The sequence below is a fragment of the Boleophthalmus pectinirostris genome, unplaced genomic scaffold (assembly GCF_026225935.1).
Source record: "Boleophthalmus pectinirostris isolate CB_2022bp ecotype Guang Dong unplaced genomic scaffold, ASM2622593v1 HiC_scaffold_6, whole genome shotgun sequence".
Taxonomy (NCBI): Eukaryota; Metazoa; Chordata; class Actinopteri; order Gobiiformes; family Gobiidae; genus Boleophthalmus; species Boleophthalmus pectinirostris.
The window spans coordinates 21,526,146-21,546,046 of record NW_026571447.1 but is presented as its reverse complement, the minus strand read 5'-3'; the positions used below and the strand labels follow the sequence as shown (position 1 = coordinate 21,546,046).

Below are 19,901 nucleotides of genomic sequence, written 5' to 3'. Positions count from 1 at the left end.
TTGGAGGTGATTAAGAAGCCATTTGCCTCAGCACATTCTTGGGGCTGGTCTTTAGCAGTGCTGGTGGAGGCCTAAACGCAGCGATCAAAAGCTCTTCATACACCATTAACCACAAAGTGCTGCCATAACCACAGAGTTTGCCAAGTCTCACACCATTCATGGATTTTTGCATTCATCCAGAAATAATGCTTTCAGTTCAGATTCAAAAAGGCAATCTTTCAAGTATGTGATAACACACAACCAGCAGGATCTAATTTATTAACACAACTTTAATATTTTATTTATCTGTTTGTCAAAGTAGGCCAGAAGTTGAGAGAGAGGCTGCAATCCCAATATTTGGACATTGCAGCAGACACATCACTGCTGCAATTAACACAGATGTATTATTAACTGACAGGTAACAGTCATGATAGTGGCTCAGTGGTTAGAGTGCTCGTCCACCAAAAGATTAGACCCAGTTTATTAATCTTTGAAATATTTTTGGGCAGCGCTCACGATGCATGAAATGTGATGATAGGAGCTGATCCTCAGATCAAAGTGCAAAAGTTTACATTGCAGGACCATGTGTGATTTTCTGCTGCCATTATTTTAATTAGCTAAAATCATTTAATATCGATCACTGACCTTTGTATTGTATCATGTTTTTAAAGCAACATATTTTCACCATTTTCATCCTATTATGACAAAACCAGTGATTTACATCCATACTATTTAATGCTAACATTATTGTACAGGTAATAAGCAGAAAGTTGTGTTGAAATGTATATAATATGTTAACTAAACAAGTTGTGAAAATGTAACATACACTAATAAACAGATGGTACTAACATAAAACTTAGAAGCTTAAAAGTTTTGGGGCGATTTCCCAAGTTTAAGTTTACAGTAACTTACCGAGGGCTTAGCCCTTACCACACTATCACACGTGTTGACCTGAGGAGTGGTCTGTGGACCAGGCTGTGCAGTAAGCTCCAGTGGACCTCCAGGGTGGATGACTCAGAACACAGAGCAGGTGCACACAAACAGGAGGGAGGAGGTTCTGGTGCTGTCAGCCCGAGGAGCCCTGCTGAATGTCTCAGTGTGGACACAAGCACACATGTGCAGAGGTGTGGGCATCACTGCATCACTTCTGCTGCAGCTAAACCAATGTTGATGGAAGAACGTGGGAGGGGTAGAGTTGACCTCTCTGGTGCTTTTTTGAAATATTAGTTGAGGTCATTATGGAGAAAATGTTTGTTTTTAAAGTTCAAATGGGTTTACAGCTAGGACCATGACTTTGCAAACTCAACGTTTCAGAGCTATTAACCAAATTATAGTTGTTTCCCCTTCTCGTTTACTCTCTTGAAGTTGTATTTAGAGTGATTTGTGCATGTTTGAGCAATCTTTAATTACTTACTTTCCAGACGTTATATTGCCGATCAACCCCCCGATCAATCTCCACTGGCATACCACTCTCTGCTCATGTTCATGCTTATGCTCTGTACTTTTTTTGTTCTCCAGTTTTTGTTTCTTAATGGGTGATATACAAAGGATTTAGCAGCGTTGCATTGTCATTGTGGTACAAATGAAAAAATATCTGCTACTTCCTTCCGTGGTCAGAGTTGCTGACTCTTTGTTACAATGACGTGTTTACTATGACGTCTGCTGCAGTTTTCAGTGGCCATTTTAGAAGAATATTGCGATTTAAAATTAGTGTGTGTGTGTATATGTATATATATATATATATATATATATAAGTATTACCATGGCATTAAATTTGTGGTTGGAGTTTTATCTTTACAGATCGTCCGGTTTCCAGTTCAGGCCCCCTGCTGTGACATACACCTTTATACATGCTCTATAAATATATGTACTATCAAAATAATCTACACTATAAGAGCCAGTTAGTCATGCTTTCACATTGCCTGTGGTAGTCCTGTAGTTTGTAATGAAATGTAGAGATTTTCTTTAAAAAAATCACCAAAACCTTTTCTTTGTGTCCAGACCCAGTACAGCCTTATTCTGGTGCTGAATCCAGAAGACCACACCCTAAAAATAAGCACAAGGTATCAATTACTCTGTCAAAATACTAATTTGAAATGCCTGTACATTGCATATTTAGATAAATTTAGCACATAAAGCAGTGATGATTGTTGTTGAGACTGAAGTCTCTGAAACAGTAAATTTAAGGAAATGAGACAGTCCTCCTGTCATGAGGTGTGCAGAAGACAGAGAGGCAGCTCCAAGTCTGTTAGCATTCCCTCACTGTGTTTATATCCACAGTGTGTCATATTTAACCTGCTCTCTCCGGTGTGGACAAGCACCAATGATAAAGAAGAGATTTTGTGTGATTCATGTGACATTTCAATCTTTATGCATTGTGTTTGTATGACGTTCTACCGGGTTTCCTTCATGTACATAGTTTTTTTAATGCTGTTTAAAGACATATATGTGTTAGATGGAAGGAATGAGAGAGTTGTAAGTGAGTGCATCTGTCTAAGTTTGTATCTGTCAGCCTTACAAAAATAAAGATTGAATGTCATCAAAAGTTATTTTAAAAAACCAAGCAGCAGTTTCCTAGAGTTACAATACCAAAAACACCTAAACAAAAGAAAAGTGAAGTGGATTAACTTCAACTGTTGAATCACTGCGTAATACACCAAACTCACTGTGGTGTCAGAATAGTATTGAGTGAACACTAACTCCAGTAGTTTACATTTTAAAACCTCCATTGTATATTAACATGTGGATCAAATGCTGTTTATTGAGGTGTGATGACACAATCCTGAGCTCCATAGCCAGCTCTTTTTTAAACACATGTGCACCAAAGAGGGATTGTTTCACTAGCAATAGTTCGGTCCACATCCATTATCCACTGCTGTCAGTATCCCACGGCAACGCTAGTAAATCGAATAATACGATGGATCACGTTTTGTGTCACTTCCAAACCAACCAAACTGGACATTGTAAAAATGTTTTACAGAGCATTGATTTTCCTCAGGTGAACTACGTTTGCACAAAAATAAACCCCTCTTTTACTGCCAGCCTACAACAACACAGCTGCAATAGCAAAAGCAAAAGCCAGTCCATTCCTTGCCATGTCAGGGTCTGGGGGTGTCAAGAGAGCTGACCCCCAACACACAGCAAATAAAAGTGATTTACGGTGGCCCTGCTGGCTGCACTGCACTTTATGAAACTGTCCGGAGCAGAGTTACAACCTCAGCTAACACACACATACACACACCTACAGTAGTGGAGTGGACAATGTTAAGCAATACATGGGAAATGTGCACCACAGTACAGCTGCTATTCAAAGCAATGCATGCAAACCATTTAAAGAGCAAATGTGGCTGTGTCAAGATAACTAATGGAGTGCAGATCCAGTGATGATAGAATTAGTAGAAGTAGTTGCTGAAATTGTCTTTATAATTGTTGTACTGGGGGGCAATCAAGCACAAGGAGAATATATGTAAAAATATGAACAACGTATGAAAAAACTGAAGACATGTCAGACAGTAGATAAAGTTCATGCAAAATGGTGACAAAACATTGTATGTCTTCATGCTAGTTTCTCTCTGCTCTGTTGTACCATGTTGGAGGGAGGTTGTGCAAGAAAGAGGTCCACTTGTTGGGAAGGGGGAAATAAAGGGCATGATAGTTTTATAGGGAACACCAACTTTGTGGAGGCTGTTATCTTTGGCTGGTGAGCTGTTTGAGCTATTATTTGGAGGAATTAAAGGGATCATTTATTATTGGGAACCATTAAAAGTTCTTTATTTAAGTTGTTTAATTAGGTCAAATGATAGATAAATCCTGATGTACAATCCCAGGTAGTGTCCGCCATCAAAAGAAATTCGCACATATTTATACATTAACAGCATAGCAGCCAAAGGCACGATCAGAGGTTGCATGTTTTTTTTACTGTACAGGTTCTTCCCACACCCAACAGCCATTTTGAACTCTTCTGTCTAACAAAACCTTTACATGTTTGGTTAAAAATCATACATACACTTTCATCTTTATGCCATTAAATGTATTTCTACTACATTATGTTCACCTATCTCAACACCAGCAATGATAAGAAATGGCGCATGCAGAAGCTACTTTAGTTAGTGAAGTTGAAATCTTTATCTGCTGCTGTTTTTAAAGGGCAGTTCTCCATAAGAGGAAAAGCAGAGCTGTGGCCTTATGAGTTTAAATCACCTCAGTGCCACGCACACCCTTTAACTAGTCCATAACTGAACGCCTGAGCCAGAGGAGCTGACACTAAGCAGATGTGCGCTGGTTTATCTTGTCAGGACAATGAGCTACTGAAGGAAGCCCCCTGACTCAGAGGTCCAGTCTGGAGTTTGATTCTGAATACTACTGATTGCTCATTAACTGTAGTTCTGCATGTAATGGAAATGTAGGTAATATTGTGATGACAAAAAGTCTGACGGGCTGATACTGAGCAGATGTATGCAGATGTTTCATCACAGTCTGGCCAATAAAAATCACTGGAAGATTCAAGGAAACATCAAAAGATACACTACAAGTCCCATACAAATTCACTTCAGAGTGTTGAATATCATAATAGTTTATACTACATTAGCTCATTGTTTCTCTAATGCTCTATTCACCAGTCAATCCTAAATACAGTCCTTTGTTCAGGGTTCCAAACTATTTTTTGGACCAAATTAGGATAGTTAGTATATTTTAATGTTTAAACAACCATTACCGCCATAATATCCCTAATAAACCTTTTAGTGTGAGATGTATTTCACAGTTAGGTCCTTTTTTGTTTAGAAAATACAAACACATTTTGTCCAAGCCAGTATGAGCTATTTGTGCCATCCAAGCCCGGATAAATGTAGTGTTGTTTTACATGCAGTTTTAAAAATATGACTGTGTGGCAGTCATAATAATGTCTTAATCATTTTCCTGCATAAATGGCATTGTTGTTAGAAAACTGAAGTGGAGCTCTTCATCCACAGGTGCAGCCCCGGTTGAGTTTCAGGCCGAGGTCATTGTCCTGGACAAGTGAAGAGACAGGTGAAGAGACAGATGAACGAGCGGACGACAGGAGCATTCAGCGCCTGTTTGCTCCCACAATGAGCTCCCTCTACCCGGCTAATGTGCCCGTGTGAGGGAGAGAGGAGTAGTAACCCCACAGAAAAACATACCTGCATCCATGACCCCACTGACCTTGTAGTGACCGGTGTCCATTTCACCTGTCCATCTCTGTCCTTTCTGTTGCTTTGGACACATTATTGATATTTAAAGCTGTTGTTTGGTTGTTTTGTCTGAGTGTGCAAATGGATAAAGTTTAGAGGGTCTGTAATAAAGTGGAGGGGGTAGCAAACGTAGCCCTTTTGCTCCCTCCGGTGGACAAAGTAATTAAGACTAAAACCACATATTTTATAAATAGTAAATTGTGAGATTGGAACTAGCAAGAGGTTTTTATTTATAGGTTTATAGGTTACTTTATAAACATATAATAATATCATGGCAACAATAATATGGTAGTACACTAAAACTGGATTAGTATAATATATATATAAGAGATATAACGTAATAAAAAATATGTCATTATTGAACATTAAGATTTCTTTTTTAATTCAACTCTTTTTTCCAATTTAACGAATTATTATTATTGTTATTTAGTTTTGTTTTTTTTTGTTTTTTTTTATTTATTTATTTTTTCCTATTTGAGTCCAGCAGAGGATCCAGACAGGTCTGAGTGGGCTGCAGACCTCACCCCTGCATGACACCCATCCATCCACAGTAACAGGAGCACACCACAGAGCCGCCCCACAAAGGCCCGGGCCGGTCAGAGGCAGCACTCACCACAAGAGAAGGTCAGTGTGTGTGTTTGATGATGCTCTGGTACACTTAGCCTCTGTCCTATCATCAAAGCGCACAGGTGAGGGCAGCATTGTGAGCACGGGGCTCTCCAGTTACCCTTTCAACTCGCATGGGGCACATCAAAGACCGCCTTTTACACTGCACAAAATACAAGCACAAATTCATGAAAAATGCAACAATGCTCGGACACACATGAGATAAACAGAGTTCATAGAGCTATGCCTAGGCAACAAAGGGCCTGTGAGTACTTTGAATGGCAGGTGATATTTTCTATTGAGCTACATTAAAGGTGCACTGTGTAACTTCTCTCGTGGAGGGTCCACCACCTGTTGTCTCCATCGATATTACCGTTTTGCCTTGCTTATTCCACAGTATGGAAATAAATGGTAATCACAATGGGGACGGGTTAATGGTCATATCTGTGGAGAATTTTGAGATATAAAACCTGTAATTGAACAAATGAAATGGAGATATGTTTAATGTGCTACTGTGGAACATTCTTGGCAAAGAAATTAGATCTCCAAGAAGACAAGAAGCATACCCTCCACAAAAGTTATACAATGCACCTATAAGCATTCTTTTTATAAGTATTCTGCATTTTGCCATTTTTTGTCTATAGGGCGTAACTCTTTAGCCAAAAAATGTGACAAAAATCAAAGCATATTTAGTTTTTCATTTTGGTTGTTTTCATTGCACTGAAAAATATGCATCCTTGCTGTGAGGGGGCTTATATTTTACAAAAGTGACTCCTACTTGGCCGGAAGGATGATCTCCACCTGCTTGTCTCCATGTAAATGTCCTTCCTTTGACTATAATATTCCACAGTGTTGCATAAAACTTAACTATCTCTATGGAAAATGTTCTGAAGTATGGTTTTAATGTTCTACTTTCATGGAATTGTGCAGGTGAAGGCTATGTGATTTTGCTTTAATGTATAGTATATGTTTCTTCTTTCACACCCTATCTAATACTGAAGATGTGACAGAGGCCATCATCTGGAGCCAGGCAGTTTACAACACAATAAATCAAACTTCTTACATCGGGGTTATAGGCACAATTACATAGACAGTTAAGTGCACCAGATGTATGTATAAAGAAAACACAAAATGAGCTGCATGTCCTTCATTGACTGAAACATTTTTAGTGTTCTGCCTGCGCATACTCTCAGCTCTAGTACTTGTTCCCAAATTCTTTTTCAAAGACATCTGCCGCTTCTGGACATACATTTGTTTGGTGACATCTTAACAGTGGAAAAATGGACCTCACTTCTGGGAACACTGCAGTTTGAGGTGATTCCCTTGTGCAAAGGCATTCAGCTGTTACAGGCCAAGCCAACCATGGGGTGAATTTGCCTTTTCAGCCTCTTAAAACCAAAGAGCATCTAAGCCACTTCTATAGGTCCAAAGCGAAGTCCACTGCCTGTGCTTGAACCCCTGTGCATCTCCACGTCAGGCGCTGTTGGCAGGGAATAAGACGTCATCTCCTCAACCACATGGCAGGTCTGTTTGTTATTACAGGGTTTTCAATTTTCCTTTTTAGCTTTTTATTACAAAACAGCACTGATTTGACATGAAAAATATCTTTGGATTCAAAACAGAAGTATGAAAGGAAAGACATATATTAATATGTAACAAACAGCTAATCATTCAGAAATTGATTCAACATTGGATCTTTAGGTCTTGTCAGACAGACTTATCAGTCTTGTCCATTCTTCTATTGAGGGTTGTAGCGAGGGTTAGTCACCTGCTTGTCTCCATGATTAGATGTTCTTGCTTTCCCAAGAATTTTAAATAGCATAGGACTATACTGAACTATCTCAAGCAGCTAGTGCCACCAGATCAAATATACTTCAGATCTGTGGAGAGGAGATATACTTTTTCTTAATTTTGAGCACTAAAAATATCTGTAAAAATAAATGCAGAATAGATACATTTGAGGACATTTGGTGGAACAATTTAAACAAAGCAATTACATCTCCATGGAAACAACTTGGTGGACACCCCTACAGGAAAAGTTATGTAGTGCACCTTTTAGTTTCCAGTTCTATCCAAAATCATATATATTTATGAGTTTCATACTCTTATATGCCGTATGTTCAGACTTTTTTCCACATTCAAAAGATAAATTATAAATTATGAACTATAATGAACCATAATGGTAAGAGCACACACAGAAATGTAACACTTGCAGTGGAGCTCCTGTGCTGGCTGCAGGTTGGCAGATCTCCAACTTTGGAGCCTAAATTAGGTGTTAAGTGTGTAATAAAGGCTCACACTGAACTTCTGATATCAGGACATGACACCTTCAGCAAATTTCTTATAATCATTTGCCAAATATATAACCAGCCAATGGTGGCAACTGTGCCACCTGACAGTGCTGCTTTCATGTGGCACAGCTTCAGCAGAAGTCTTTGTTGTATGCAGTTATGGGTACATTAGACCTTAGTGCCAAGAATATTTGAAGTAAGAGTTCAGCACAAATATGGGCTTTCATCTATGGCTTTTAGGAGGTCTATTGTTGTATAGGGGTCTTTCTGTTGAGAATCCATGTCTGCTAGTACTACTGTAATATTAATATTGTAGTGGTATTGACTTGATTTGATTACATTTTAGGCTTAATATGCACTAATGATGACAATGCTTGAAAAAATGCATTGAATCTCAAAACCAGCAGGAAACTGGCAGGTGGCAGAGGTGCTGTTTCAGGGGGTCCCACAAAGAGAAGAGGAAATGTCCTGGAAAGCCCCCATGTCCCAAACAGTAGAGATATCAGCTTCACAAACACAAGGCCAGTACACATGCAGAAGCTTACACAAACACACATTTTATTTATTTACATTGAAAAACCCCAAAATGTTCAACAAAAGCTATGCTAGGACGAAATAAAGAGCTACGACAACAAACTTTTCATCATGCTACAGAATATCCAAACATTAAACAAATGGGACCAATTTCCAGCTGGCTTCTCATTACACTCTATATAGATTATAACATGCAACACATGTCGGCACTAGGTGGGAGTCCACATATGATCCCCCATAATGGCAGAATCAGGAAGTTAAGAAAATAACACACTCATGAATTTTGGTTTTGAGCTGTGTAACTTAGCAACCCATACAAGCAAACTGAGAGACCCCAAGCGAGATTTTCAGCGGTCAGCAAATTGTTTATGGTTTTTGCAGCGAGAAGAAGTAGCATAGCAACATTGTTTTAAAAAAGAAGTTGGAGGGCAAAAGAAGAAAAATAAACAAGATCCTTTGTGGTTAGTTTGAGAATGTTTTGTTTTTGTGTTAATCTGCCCATAACACGTAGTTTTAAATTAACCATTTACAATGCTTCCAAGAGCTCCCTTCCTGCTTAAAGAATCAAGTGGTTTCCCCTATAACATTTTATATACACTAAATACTGTATATTAGACTAGCAGGAAATATTTTTGGCTTCTGCTGTCTGAGTAAGATTTTTACACAATGTGGTATCTAAGCAGCTCTAGTCTGACCCAAACTAAACAACAAGAAAAACATGAAAATCTTTGGGGTTTGTTTATAACCAACTTCTAAAACAAACCATGTATTCATTTTTGTTGTAATAGTACACAAATGTTCAGGTAAGATCAGCTTTAATAGTATAATTTACTTATTGCAACATACATGAAAGGAAAGTAAAAGAGGAAGAGTCATAGGGGCATGTATTAGATACAGATGCAGGTGGATAGAGTGTGTAAGAAGCCTCACCTGCGCAGAGGGGCAGGTGGGATAGGGGCGATTGGGAACATTGATCTTTAAGCAGAAAACTTGATGCGTGTTTCCTGGCCCTCATGAACCCTCATCCACTGGGCCTTCCAAGAACAAAACAATAATGCAAACATATATTATAGTCTCTAAAATTAATACATACTAACCAGAATTTTTTTTTCCCTGTATGTTTATCTCTAGTAAGTACCCCCTATTTCACTCTTTTCAGTCACCTCAAATCCTTTCCTACTTGATAAACTACTCTCTTGCATTTTTAGGGTCAATAAAGAAAACGGTAATCATTATTTAATAGAAGCAATCTAACATGCCATTTCTTCTATTATTGATTGAGCATTTTTTAAGAGCCCTAACTTGAGAATTACTGATCTATGACACAAACAACCATTAACTTTCACATTCACTTGGCTCACAGGTATCCACACTGTTCTCAAAGAACAAATTTCAAATAATTATCATTATTTATGTTTTCACAAATTGTGCTGTACAAATAAAGTTACCTTGCCTATATGTTTTTTTTTCTTCATAATATCAGCCAATAGCTATAAAACACTAATCTGTATATTGAAACAGATCAAAAAGTGATTAATCCAAGAGTGGGTGATTTAAACCAGTCTTCTTCCTGTCTTAACAAAAATTTCCGCTGGCAGCTGCAGTTTCCTTCCACATTGAAATGACTTGTGTTTTGAGACTGAACTGTGCTCATTAATGTGAATTGAGGTGCTGGACATGTGTCTATATTTATTTGAGGGGACTGTTCCGAGTTGTTTCCTTGTCTTCCGCCCCGGGCCTGGCTGGTTTTAGACTGAGGTTTTGAAGAAAAACTCTAGAATAAATGAATGGTCTCTTAATGATCGTACTGTACAAGACCTTCTCACTAGTGCCTTGTTTATGAAGACTTTATAAGCTTCGGAAAGGGGGGAAATGTGTCACTGCCACCTCGTCTGCCATTTTGGCTCTGAGTGTGTCTGCTGCACCCACTTGGCAGTTAGGAGTCATTAAAATGGGTGTGAGGGAGCCATCCAGCGGTTTCTATCATTAATGAAGAACAGCCCTGACAACCAAAGGAAGCCACACAAACAGTATAATTTTAAATTGGGGCAGATGTGGGCAGATCCAAATACAGTCTTGATTTTGGTGTTTGGCAGTAAAGTTTTTATTCCTACTTTCATTCACTGTGGTTATAGATCAGTGATGACAAGGATACCATCTCACAATAGTAGGTTTACTTCTATATGTCACCTGCCTGAGGAGACAGCTGTAATGCTGTATGCTGTAATAGCAGATGTTAATTAATATGAACCATCCTTATGAAAGCAGATAGCCTAGTTCTTACAATCCTCCATATAACTCTTCCCAGCTCTTTCCAGCTCTTCAGATCTTCAAAAACAAAGGGCAGTTAAAGGCCACATAAAGTGTTTCTACTGCTTGGCCATATAAGATTGTAAGTGAATGAATTTTAAAGTTTTTAGAAAGTTATGTGACCCATCTGCCAATCGACTTTTTTTTTTTTTTTCCAGAGCCCCCACCCTCTACTGCTTCTAACATAACCACTTCAAACGTCTGTTCCCACACACTGTTTGTTTATCTGAAGCTGCATCTTATTGATTCTCAGGACACTCTCACTGCAGAGAAGACCACTTGGCTTTGCACAGGGTTGTCACCCACTGGCACATCTTTTATCAGTGGAGATTGAATGATTATATACAAACTATAATTTAAAGGTATCGCAGTCATCCCTGTTCCCAAACTCCTTCAAATGATTATTTCATAAATATTCTTGAAGGTTTTTTGAGGATGGCTTGAGTTTCACACAGCTGGGGGAGATAACTCCTGTGATTTGTGGCTCTATAATGGCTCTTCTTCACTGAGCTTCTCCTCCCAGACACTAGATAAGAGCTCTCATTTTACACGATGGTGCAGTGTAGGGGCGGGGGTGTCCCGGGTGGATGAGTCCGCACGGGTGACCTGAGGGCGGACAGGACGAGAAGGCCTGCAGGACTCACAGGTGTTTGGCAGAACACAGGTGCAGTGCACCTGCTCCACATGTGTCCACTTTCTCACACTCAGTGTGTGTGCATGCGTGCCTGTGCGTGTGTGTGTGTGCGTGTGTGTGTGCGTGTGTGTGGCTGCACAACAGCTGTGCACAGCATCTCAGCCCCCCTCACACACAGCGCTGCTTTATATAATAAATATAGTGTGACCTCATACTGTGTTCTGTAGGTTCATCCAAATGAAACTACTACATGTGCCCCTGTGTGCTGCCAAACAAGAAGCCATTTAATTTTCCTCATGTTTGAATATAGTGTGCATGTTAAGGGCTTGGTGTTCACTAGTGGCTCTGAAACTCTGCACCAAAGGGACATTTTTATGAATGACCATTTATTCTGTAAAGTCTGTTCTTCCTGTGAAACATTAATGGAGATTTCCTATAGCAGCTGCAGTCTGTTTGTACAATTAAAAACTATTTTTAAAAAAAGCACTTCTGAGACTGAACTGTGCTTATTACCATGAAAGTTCATGTTGGGCATAAGTATTTATTTATATCCTGAGATGGCCTATATGTCTCATAGTATTCTGGAGGATTATCTTTGAGTAATCTAAAAGAATTTCAGTGAAACTTTCCTGCTTAAATAAAAGCTAAAACTTTTAGTGTACTATAGCAGCTTATATCACGGCACGGTGGCTGAGTGGCTAGCACTCATGCCTCACAGCAAGAAGGTTCTGGCTTCGATCCCCAGGTCGCCCAGGGCCTTTCTGTGTGGAGTTTGCATGTTTCTCCCTGTGTCTGGATGGGTTTCCTCCGGGTGCTCCGGTTTCCCCCATCAACCCAAAACATGCTACAGGTCTCCAGAACAGTTGATAGTCAAGGTCAGTTAAATACAATCAATCAATGAACCTGTCCAGGGACTACAGGTGGAAATTAGCACTGATGCTACAACCTGATGTACAATGCATCTCTCCTGTCAAGGTTAATGCGAAAATTGTGCGCTGTCCCTGTCTCAAATAAATAAATAAATAAAAAATAAAAATATTTTTTGACTGGTTCAAATTATACAATAAAAAACCTTCTGAGACAGCAGTTTGGAGGCCAGGTCACTCTGATAAAACCGGAGTAGTTTAATCATTGTCCATTGTTCCAAAGAGTGAGCAGCGCCTCCTGTAGGGAGTTCCCAGTGGCTGCGAGTGAGGTCAAAGATAAAGAGGGTCTGGTGAGGAATTAGAGAAAATGTGGTCTTATTTGCAGTGGCATAGTAAAACCAATAACATCAATTTGGATACAAAAGTTAAATACAGATAAAACAACTTTGTAAAATCGTAAGCAAAAAGGGCTTGTAAAACAAAAGCCACAGTACAGCAAGATATTTTTACTGTCCCTGAAATACACTAGAGCTTTGCTTGGTTGCATCAAAACAAGCAAAAACAGATTTTACACACACTACTTCCTCAAAGTCTGGACAGCATTTTGTGGTGTGGAGAGGAACCCCCCGCTCTCCTCTGCTAATTACACTCACATTATCGGAGACTCTTGAAAACATATTTTATCCTTATAGCAGCACACGCACGCTTACATAAAGACATCCATCTACTGAATTAGAAATTAAATGTGCTGCCCTCAAACCTATTGGCCTTGTGTTGTGGTAAACACTTGTGATTTACATGTGACAAGAAGAAATGGTTAAGCGGACCGAGGCAATAAGTCAAGTTGAAATGCCGTGTGGAGTTATTTGATTTTCTGATGATGAGAGGCAACCAAAGGCTCTGTGGGAACTATAAACAATGTAGGCCACAAACGTTGGCCAGTTGGGTATCAAGTGATGGAGCCTGGAAGCCTTGTGCCTGAGAAGGAGGGCAAACCAGGGAAGTGTGATGGAAAGGCAGAGGCCCAAGTGATAAACACTGCAAACGAGTATAGCCATAGACATACAGTATAAAAGCCTAGTGCAGATGAATAATGAGCCTGCTGCATGTAAACTGTGGTTGAAGACAACAAAAGCTGCTGAGTAACTGCAATGGTGCGCTGTGAGGTGGGGACGCCCTATCATATGGGTTCAAGTCTACACCAGAGGACATATACATTAACTTACTTTAGGTCCTATATTACAAAAAAATTACTTTTGTGAGCTTTAAGCCATGAGATAATGCAGCTACCTCATCAAAAACATACCTGGAATTCTCTTTTGTTTCATTCACACATAAGTAATCCTGCATTATTGGCCTGTCTCCATCTTCGTCCTATGTTCCATCTTGTAATTTCATGAAATGGACGTTTTCAAGGTAACAACTACCTTTTACTTTGAGATTGGCTATTCAAGGGCTGAAATTATTCAAATTGTTTCTAGTGAGGGTGGAGTTTAAAAACACATTGAGCACTTCCTGTATTATGTACCGTGGAGCAGTGTGTTTTCAGTTTAAGAGAAGAACTAAATATGCAGGATTTGTGTGTTAAACATGTGTGAATGTAAACACAAACACAAACCACAACTCCAGGCGTGTTTTTGATGAAGAAACAACATGATAAGTAACATAGATCAGAAAATGGAGTAATATGGGCCCTTTAAGGTTTCAGTGCATTACATTTAAAGGTGCATCATTATGTAATTTTTCAAGCGAAGGGAGACAATCAGGTGACACCAGTAAGCTAAATTACAGGTCAGATTGGTAAAAAGGCAACTCTGGAGACAGATTGACTGCTTATTTATAAAAGTATACAAACACAAAAAATTAAAGTTGAATTAAAGTTGAATGCCATATGGTGGAACATTATTTGTAAAGCAAATCCGCATGAGCTAAGCAAATGGTAGACCCTCCTCAGGAAAAATTGATAATGCATCTTTAAATTCAAATCCAGAGATAAATTGATTGGAGCATCAACAAAATAATAGGCCTATATACAACCAGCCTATCATTTTACAGTTCTTTTATAAATGGGAATGGGAACTGAAGTACAGACATCCATGGGGAGAAAGGAATGGTAATCACTCTTATTGAAATGAAAAATGTACTTAAGTTTATTTGCAGTACAAAAAACTAACTAAAACAACACTAAAAGTTGTAAGTTACATTTTTACAGTCCAACAATAATGTTGAATTATTTTTCTGTCCTTTAGTAAGACCTTGGTCCATAGTTGTTCCTCATTGTCCATTGTCCTCTTTGACGCCTCTTTTGTTTAGTCCACTGAAATACTTCTCCCTGAAGGCGTTGTGTCCCTCATAAGGACTGAAACGCGGGTCGAGCAGGTGAGCCTGGTTGTCCGTCCCCTGCACATACACATTCACACACATTGGTTTGCATGCTTCCTAGGCACATTACATTGACTTAATTCAGTTTCTGGAAAATTATCCTGACCTTATGATGCCTAACCTTAACCTAAACCCTAACCTATTTTGACACATCTCTTAATTTTATTGTAAGATCAACAACATGATTTAAAGGAATTGCATCAAGGACTGTGTGTATATTGACTTCAGTCCTCACAATGAGATAAATACCCACTCACTGGCAAAATGTTTTTTACCAGTTTTGGCTCAACAATAAGAAAAATGTGGTTCTAAAGTGAGAGCGGTAAATAACATCATATGTGTTTAATGTTTGTCTTGGCATTAGGAAGCTGCTGGTCAAAGCAGGGATAAAGGGAGGATAAGAGATCCCTGGAAAGTAAAAATAATGAGGTGATGTGAGCTGTGGTGATGACTCTATTGAAAGCTGTAGTGTAATTTGTCAGTAACACCCATCGACCACCAAACGTGTTTTAACTGATCATAAATAAAATGAGGCTAAGCATCTTCTTCAAGAAAATACAAGCAAAACACAGCATTTGCACAACGATAATGTTACACACCAACAGTTTAAATTATAGCTAAGTTATATTAAGCTTATTTTGTTTTGTTGGATGTAGCTCCACTGTGTGACTAAGTGTGAAGATACCCACTACAGCCACTATGGGTCAGTAAAGGAACAAAAGAATTATGTTCACATGAACTCTGAACCTCAGGTCTGTGTCCTTGTTGGCCTTGTTGTTATATGCCATTTGGAGATAGGACAGATGCATGCCAGAAGTCTGAGTGCTTCTACTTGTGCTATTTAATTAATTCATTAATGACTTTAGCATTCAATTAATCACTGGATTTACACAGTGCCTTTCAGGACAGTTAAAGCTCTTTAAAGAGTATCATTCACTCTGCTCTTGGTGTTGGTACGATACTTTTGTAGCCACAGCTGTCCTGGACAGACTGACAGAAGCAAAGCTGCCAATCTGTGCCATCAGCCAACACTCACACATATTCAAACTAGGCAATGTGGGTGAAGTGCCTTGACTAAGGAAACAGTAACATTTTTTGACACTAGCGCCTCACTGTGCTACCTGGAATTCCCAGCAGTCCCTCTTCCAAGTACTAACCAGGCCTGGCCGTGCTGAGAGCTGACGAGATCAGACCAGTATGGCCATTGGCCACAAATTAAATTAATTAAAAATGTACAACCAGTTTTATGGGGGTTGAAATGGGAAGCAATTTAAGATTTGGATGCTGAGAGGAACAACAAAGCAAGAAATGCAACAAGCAAGTAAATAATTTAGGGATCTCAAATGAAAGAGAAAAATCTATCACAGCCACATGAAGAGGACAGGCAGACTCCACTGCCTTGGCATAACTGCATATATGACATTTATGTGATGATATATTTCTTTGCCCCACTGCCTATATTAATCAAATCATGTCTACCCTGTCCATGCTTCCTCATCTGCATCAAATTCTCTTAACCACTGACAGTGATTAAATTGTAATTTCTTGCACTCACCTCTGGCTCTTTGACCTTCTCCATAGTGATCAGACGACGAGAAGTGTGACTAGACAGAACCTGCTCACAGTTACTGAGGAGCTGGAGACATGGATGAAGAGGCACAATCTCCTCAGAATAGCTGAAACAGACAAACAGTACCTTGAATCCAAGTTTTTTTTTAAAGCCTCCTATATGTCTCCTATATACATAGCTGTCTTTTTGACCATTAAAGAGATTTCCAAGATATTTTACTACATGTATTGTCTGTGTTTTGAGATGTTTTGTTTTGTTACTTTCTGAAATTGAGGTAGTATTACTTCAGGAATATAAGTGTAATATTTATTTCTGCAAAACACCACTTTAAACTTCATTTCAAATAACTAAGGTTGAAGAGTTTGCACTAAAGGTGGAAAAAGTGACTGTGGCCTCCAGCTTGAGTGCAGACTCTGTCATCGCTAGGCCAACCAGGGGTTATGGCCTATTAACACTCAGTGATGTATGTGTTTGCATATTTGTGTCAGGAGCACTTTCTCCTGACCGCCACCGACTCAGAGACAGATTTGTGCATCACTGTTTGTCTGTGTCGTTGCTATAGCAGCGAGAGGGCCTCTGATGTTTGGTGTTCCCGCGACTGTAGCCGAGATTCAGCCAAAAGATAATTCTATGAGCCAGTCAGGATGGGCTTGTAAAGTGCAGTGTTTAGTGAGTGAGAAGGGATTTGAGATTTGTCTCACTATTATAAAAACTTGCAACTGACATGTATAGTTTTAGGTATGTCACAAAGAAGAAACAAACATACATCAAAATCCTGATAAATCCAAATAGAAGATAGTTGTGTTTAGATAATGTGGAATTAAATAGCTGAGACCACAAAGATTTCGAGTATTCTGAGTCTTGTTTTTCTTACATTCACACTTCATATTTCCAGCAGGCATCTTCGTTTTTTTTCTTAAATTTATCTGATAAACAAAACAAAACTTTTCTCTCCTATTATGGTTTAGTGATACACCTTATGCAACTCACAAGTCACAAGTGCACACTATTACTGTAAGAAGCTGTAATAAAATCATTGTTCACTGTAGCCAGACATGTACTTTCCACAATTTATTGTACACAACTGCCCCCTGGTGGAGCTCTCTTTTCAAACTTTCAGTAAACAACTTCGAACATAAACCTGTACTCATGAAACTGAAATTGTATTTACAACTGTAATGCAGCTGCATTCTCTCAATCTATCTCAAAATATTAAACACAGAGAGGAAAAAACTAATTTAAAGAACATATGGTCTCCTCAGGATGTTTAGGAAAGACAATTTTGAAATCATTGTACTTACTCTGGTCTATATACAGGCAGCCAGTAAACGAGTCTTCCTCCCAGGACAAGGTGATGTGCAGAGAAGCTCAACAGGTCTTGAAAAATGTCACTGAGATGATACGCCTGAGACACAGGGACATGCGACTCTGCATAACTGTTAAAAGAGAAAATAATTGGCTATAAACACAATACATTATATTCATTGGTTACAATAATTAACTATGACAATGTGATGCATTTGTCATATAGTTACTTACACGCCATCACAAGGCTTAATAATATCTTTGTGTGAGCCGGTTCTTCTAGTTGATTCACGGATGCCATATGGGGCTGCCATAAATAAGAACATATGGTGAACAAGGTTTTAACTTTTGGTAGTTGTTTTAAAGAGACCTACGATCAGTAATGATGGCATCAAATAGAGGGGCCTTTCTCCACACAGGCTTAGATGCATCAGACACCATCACGTCTAAATACAGCATCTCTGTACCATACTGCCGCAGATTAGCTCTGATGTTCTCATCTGGCCCTCTCCACTTTTGTTTTTTCCGACTTGACCGTCCTAAAAGACAGTTGCATCATTATACACCAATTCAGATGCACATATTTGAAAAAAATATTCAACATAAAACAAACATTACACATTGAAAGCGTACCCCTTCCATGAATAATATTGTAATCAATGTCTGTTCCACATACATAGGCTCCGAACTGTGAACAAGCAACCAAAAGGCTCCCTAAAACACATAATAACCAAAGAAATATGTGAATAGCAGTGACAAATGTTTACTTGTTAAAGGCACAAACAAAACATACCTGTTCCAACAAATGGGTCAAATACTACATCATTTTGTTTTACTTTTGCATGATTAGCCATGATAAAAGAGAGGCCAGCATCCATGCTAGTGTTCCCTATGAAGTGCCTGTTCTTTACACTGTGGGATCTAATCAGCTCTCGTTGTCCATCTGCAATCTGAAAGGTAAATACATCCATTAGAAATTATGGACAACTATTACTCTTACAATACCACTACCATGGGGTAATCACTCATTGCATTTCTTTTTTACCCAGCGGCCAAAGTACACATAGTCTGGAAGCTCAGGAATGTTGTTGGGATCTGTTCCGTAATCTTCAAGCAGGCAGAAAATGTGCTGTGGACTTTTAAGGCTGACCCTTCCCTCAAAGGGGAGATACTCCATGTCCTAAAGAAAATATTTAAAAAGGCACTACATTTAAAAATGCACATGCTAATATCAACATAATAAAACACACACATACATCAATCCTTTTTATTCTTTCAGCAAACTCCAGAGTCTTATTAAAGGTGTACACATTGATCCTGTAGGTGGAGTCTTGCTGCATGAATGGAGTCTAGAAAGAAAAAAAAAAAAAAAAGTTAACAGTTTTACATGTTTAGACTGACATTATTGAGCCTAACAAACCATGTTCTCTGCTGGATAGCTTAAGAGTGATGTTTTGAGATCACTGTGTGTTTTCCCATGACCCCAGAGTTCAAAGGCAGATCTGCAACATGAGCAAAAGATAACTTAAACCATTTTCACAATCCAAGACAAGCAAAGAGGAGAATAAATATAAAACAGTACTTTGCACAAACAGATCTAGCCATGACATGTTTGATATCTTCTTCAGACAAACCCTCTAAACACCAAAAAGGAGCCTGCAAAAATCATAATTGTTATCAGTTATTGGGAAGTGAAATTGATAAAATGGTGGGAGAAAAATGCACACCTTTTCTTTGAAGTTTAAACTTGGAGTGAATGATTTTCCCCGGAGAGCGAGCAGGCTTTTAATCTCCTGGTAAAAAGTATAACGTAAAACATCAGTGAACAATATATTAGAATAGACCTTTTTAACAAAGGTGTTATAAATGACAACTGAATAAAACAAACAAGAGAGTATGACGCGATTTGAGTTGACAATTAATATAACAATTAACGACATCATTAAAATACTAAATATAATAGTTGTAATCCTTACCGGTAACCTAAAATCTAAATTATCTTGTGCAAGATGAAGTAAAAACTGAAGGCGTGATCGACTTGTGTTGGCCGCCATATTTGTTGTCACTTAAAAATAAGTCCGACTTGAAATAAGGCTTTGACATTGGTTCCACTAGTGGGTCACGCTCATGTCAGGCACTTTTCATGAAGACATAATCCTAACATAATCTTGCATTATGGATTTTGAGAGCAGTTATTAGTGAACCTTCTGCTTA

At 38.7% G+C, this 19,901-nt stretch overlaps 1 protein-coding gene and 1 long non-coding RNA gene across 2 annotated transcripts in view; one reads left to right on the top strand and one right to left on the bottom strand.

Annotated features, from left to right (window-relative positions):
* Positions 1-6,130, top strand: part of LOC129411912 (uncharacterized) — a 76,164-nt gene extending 70,034 nt beyond the window's left edge. The window contains exons 3-4 of the long non-coding RNA XR_008633500.1: positions 4,950-5,007; positions 5,674-6,130. This is a non-coding gene — a long non-coding RNA (uncharacterized LOC129411912). The remainder of the gene's footprint in view (positions 1-4,949; positions 5,008-5,673) is intronic.
* Positions 6,131-12,788: 6,658 nt separating this feature from the next.
* Positions 12,789-19,763, bottom strand: trmt11 (tRNA methyltransferase 11 homolog). Its single transcript, XM_020937523.2, has 13 exons — positions 19,664-19,763; positions 19,415-19,480; positions 19,270-19,343; positions 19,108-19,189; positions 18,944-19,036; positions 18,733-18,867; positions 18,481-18,637; positions 18,321-18,401; positions 18,062-18,226; positions 17,922-17,994; positions 17,684-17,818; positions 16,368-16,488; positions 12,789-14,830 (listed from the first exon to the last, which is right to left on the bottom strand). Exons 1-13 carry the CDS (start codon positions 19,739-19,741, stop codon positions 14,705-14,707), a joined length of 1,386 nt encoding a protein of 461 aa, XP_020793182.1. The 5' UTR covers positions 19,742-19,763; the 3' UTR covers positions 12,789-14,704.
* Between the last annotated feature and the right edge of the window lie 138 nt (positions 19,764-19,901).

Bases quoted from the DNA above. Each gene is read 5' to 3' on its own strand.
- trmt11 (XM_020937523.2), bottom strand. From the start codon at position 19,741: ATGGCGGCCAACACAAGTCGATCACGCCTTCAGTTTTTACTTCATCTT. The intron at 18,402-18,480 runs GTATGTTTTGTT...TATGTGTTTTAG, and splicing joins TGACCCATTTGTTGGAACAG to GGAGCCTTTTGGTTGCTTGT. The intron at 17,819-17,921 runs GTAAGTAACTAT...CTCTTTTAACAG, and splicing joins ATTAAGCCTTGTGATGGCGT to TTATGCAGAGTCGCATGTCC.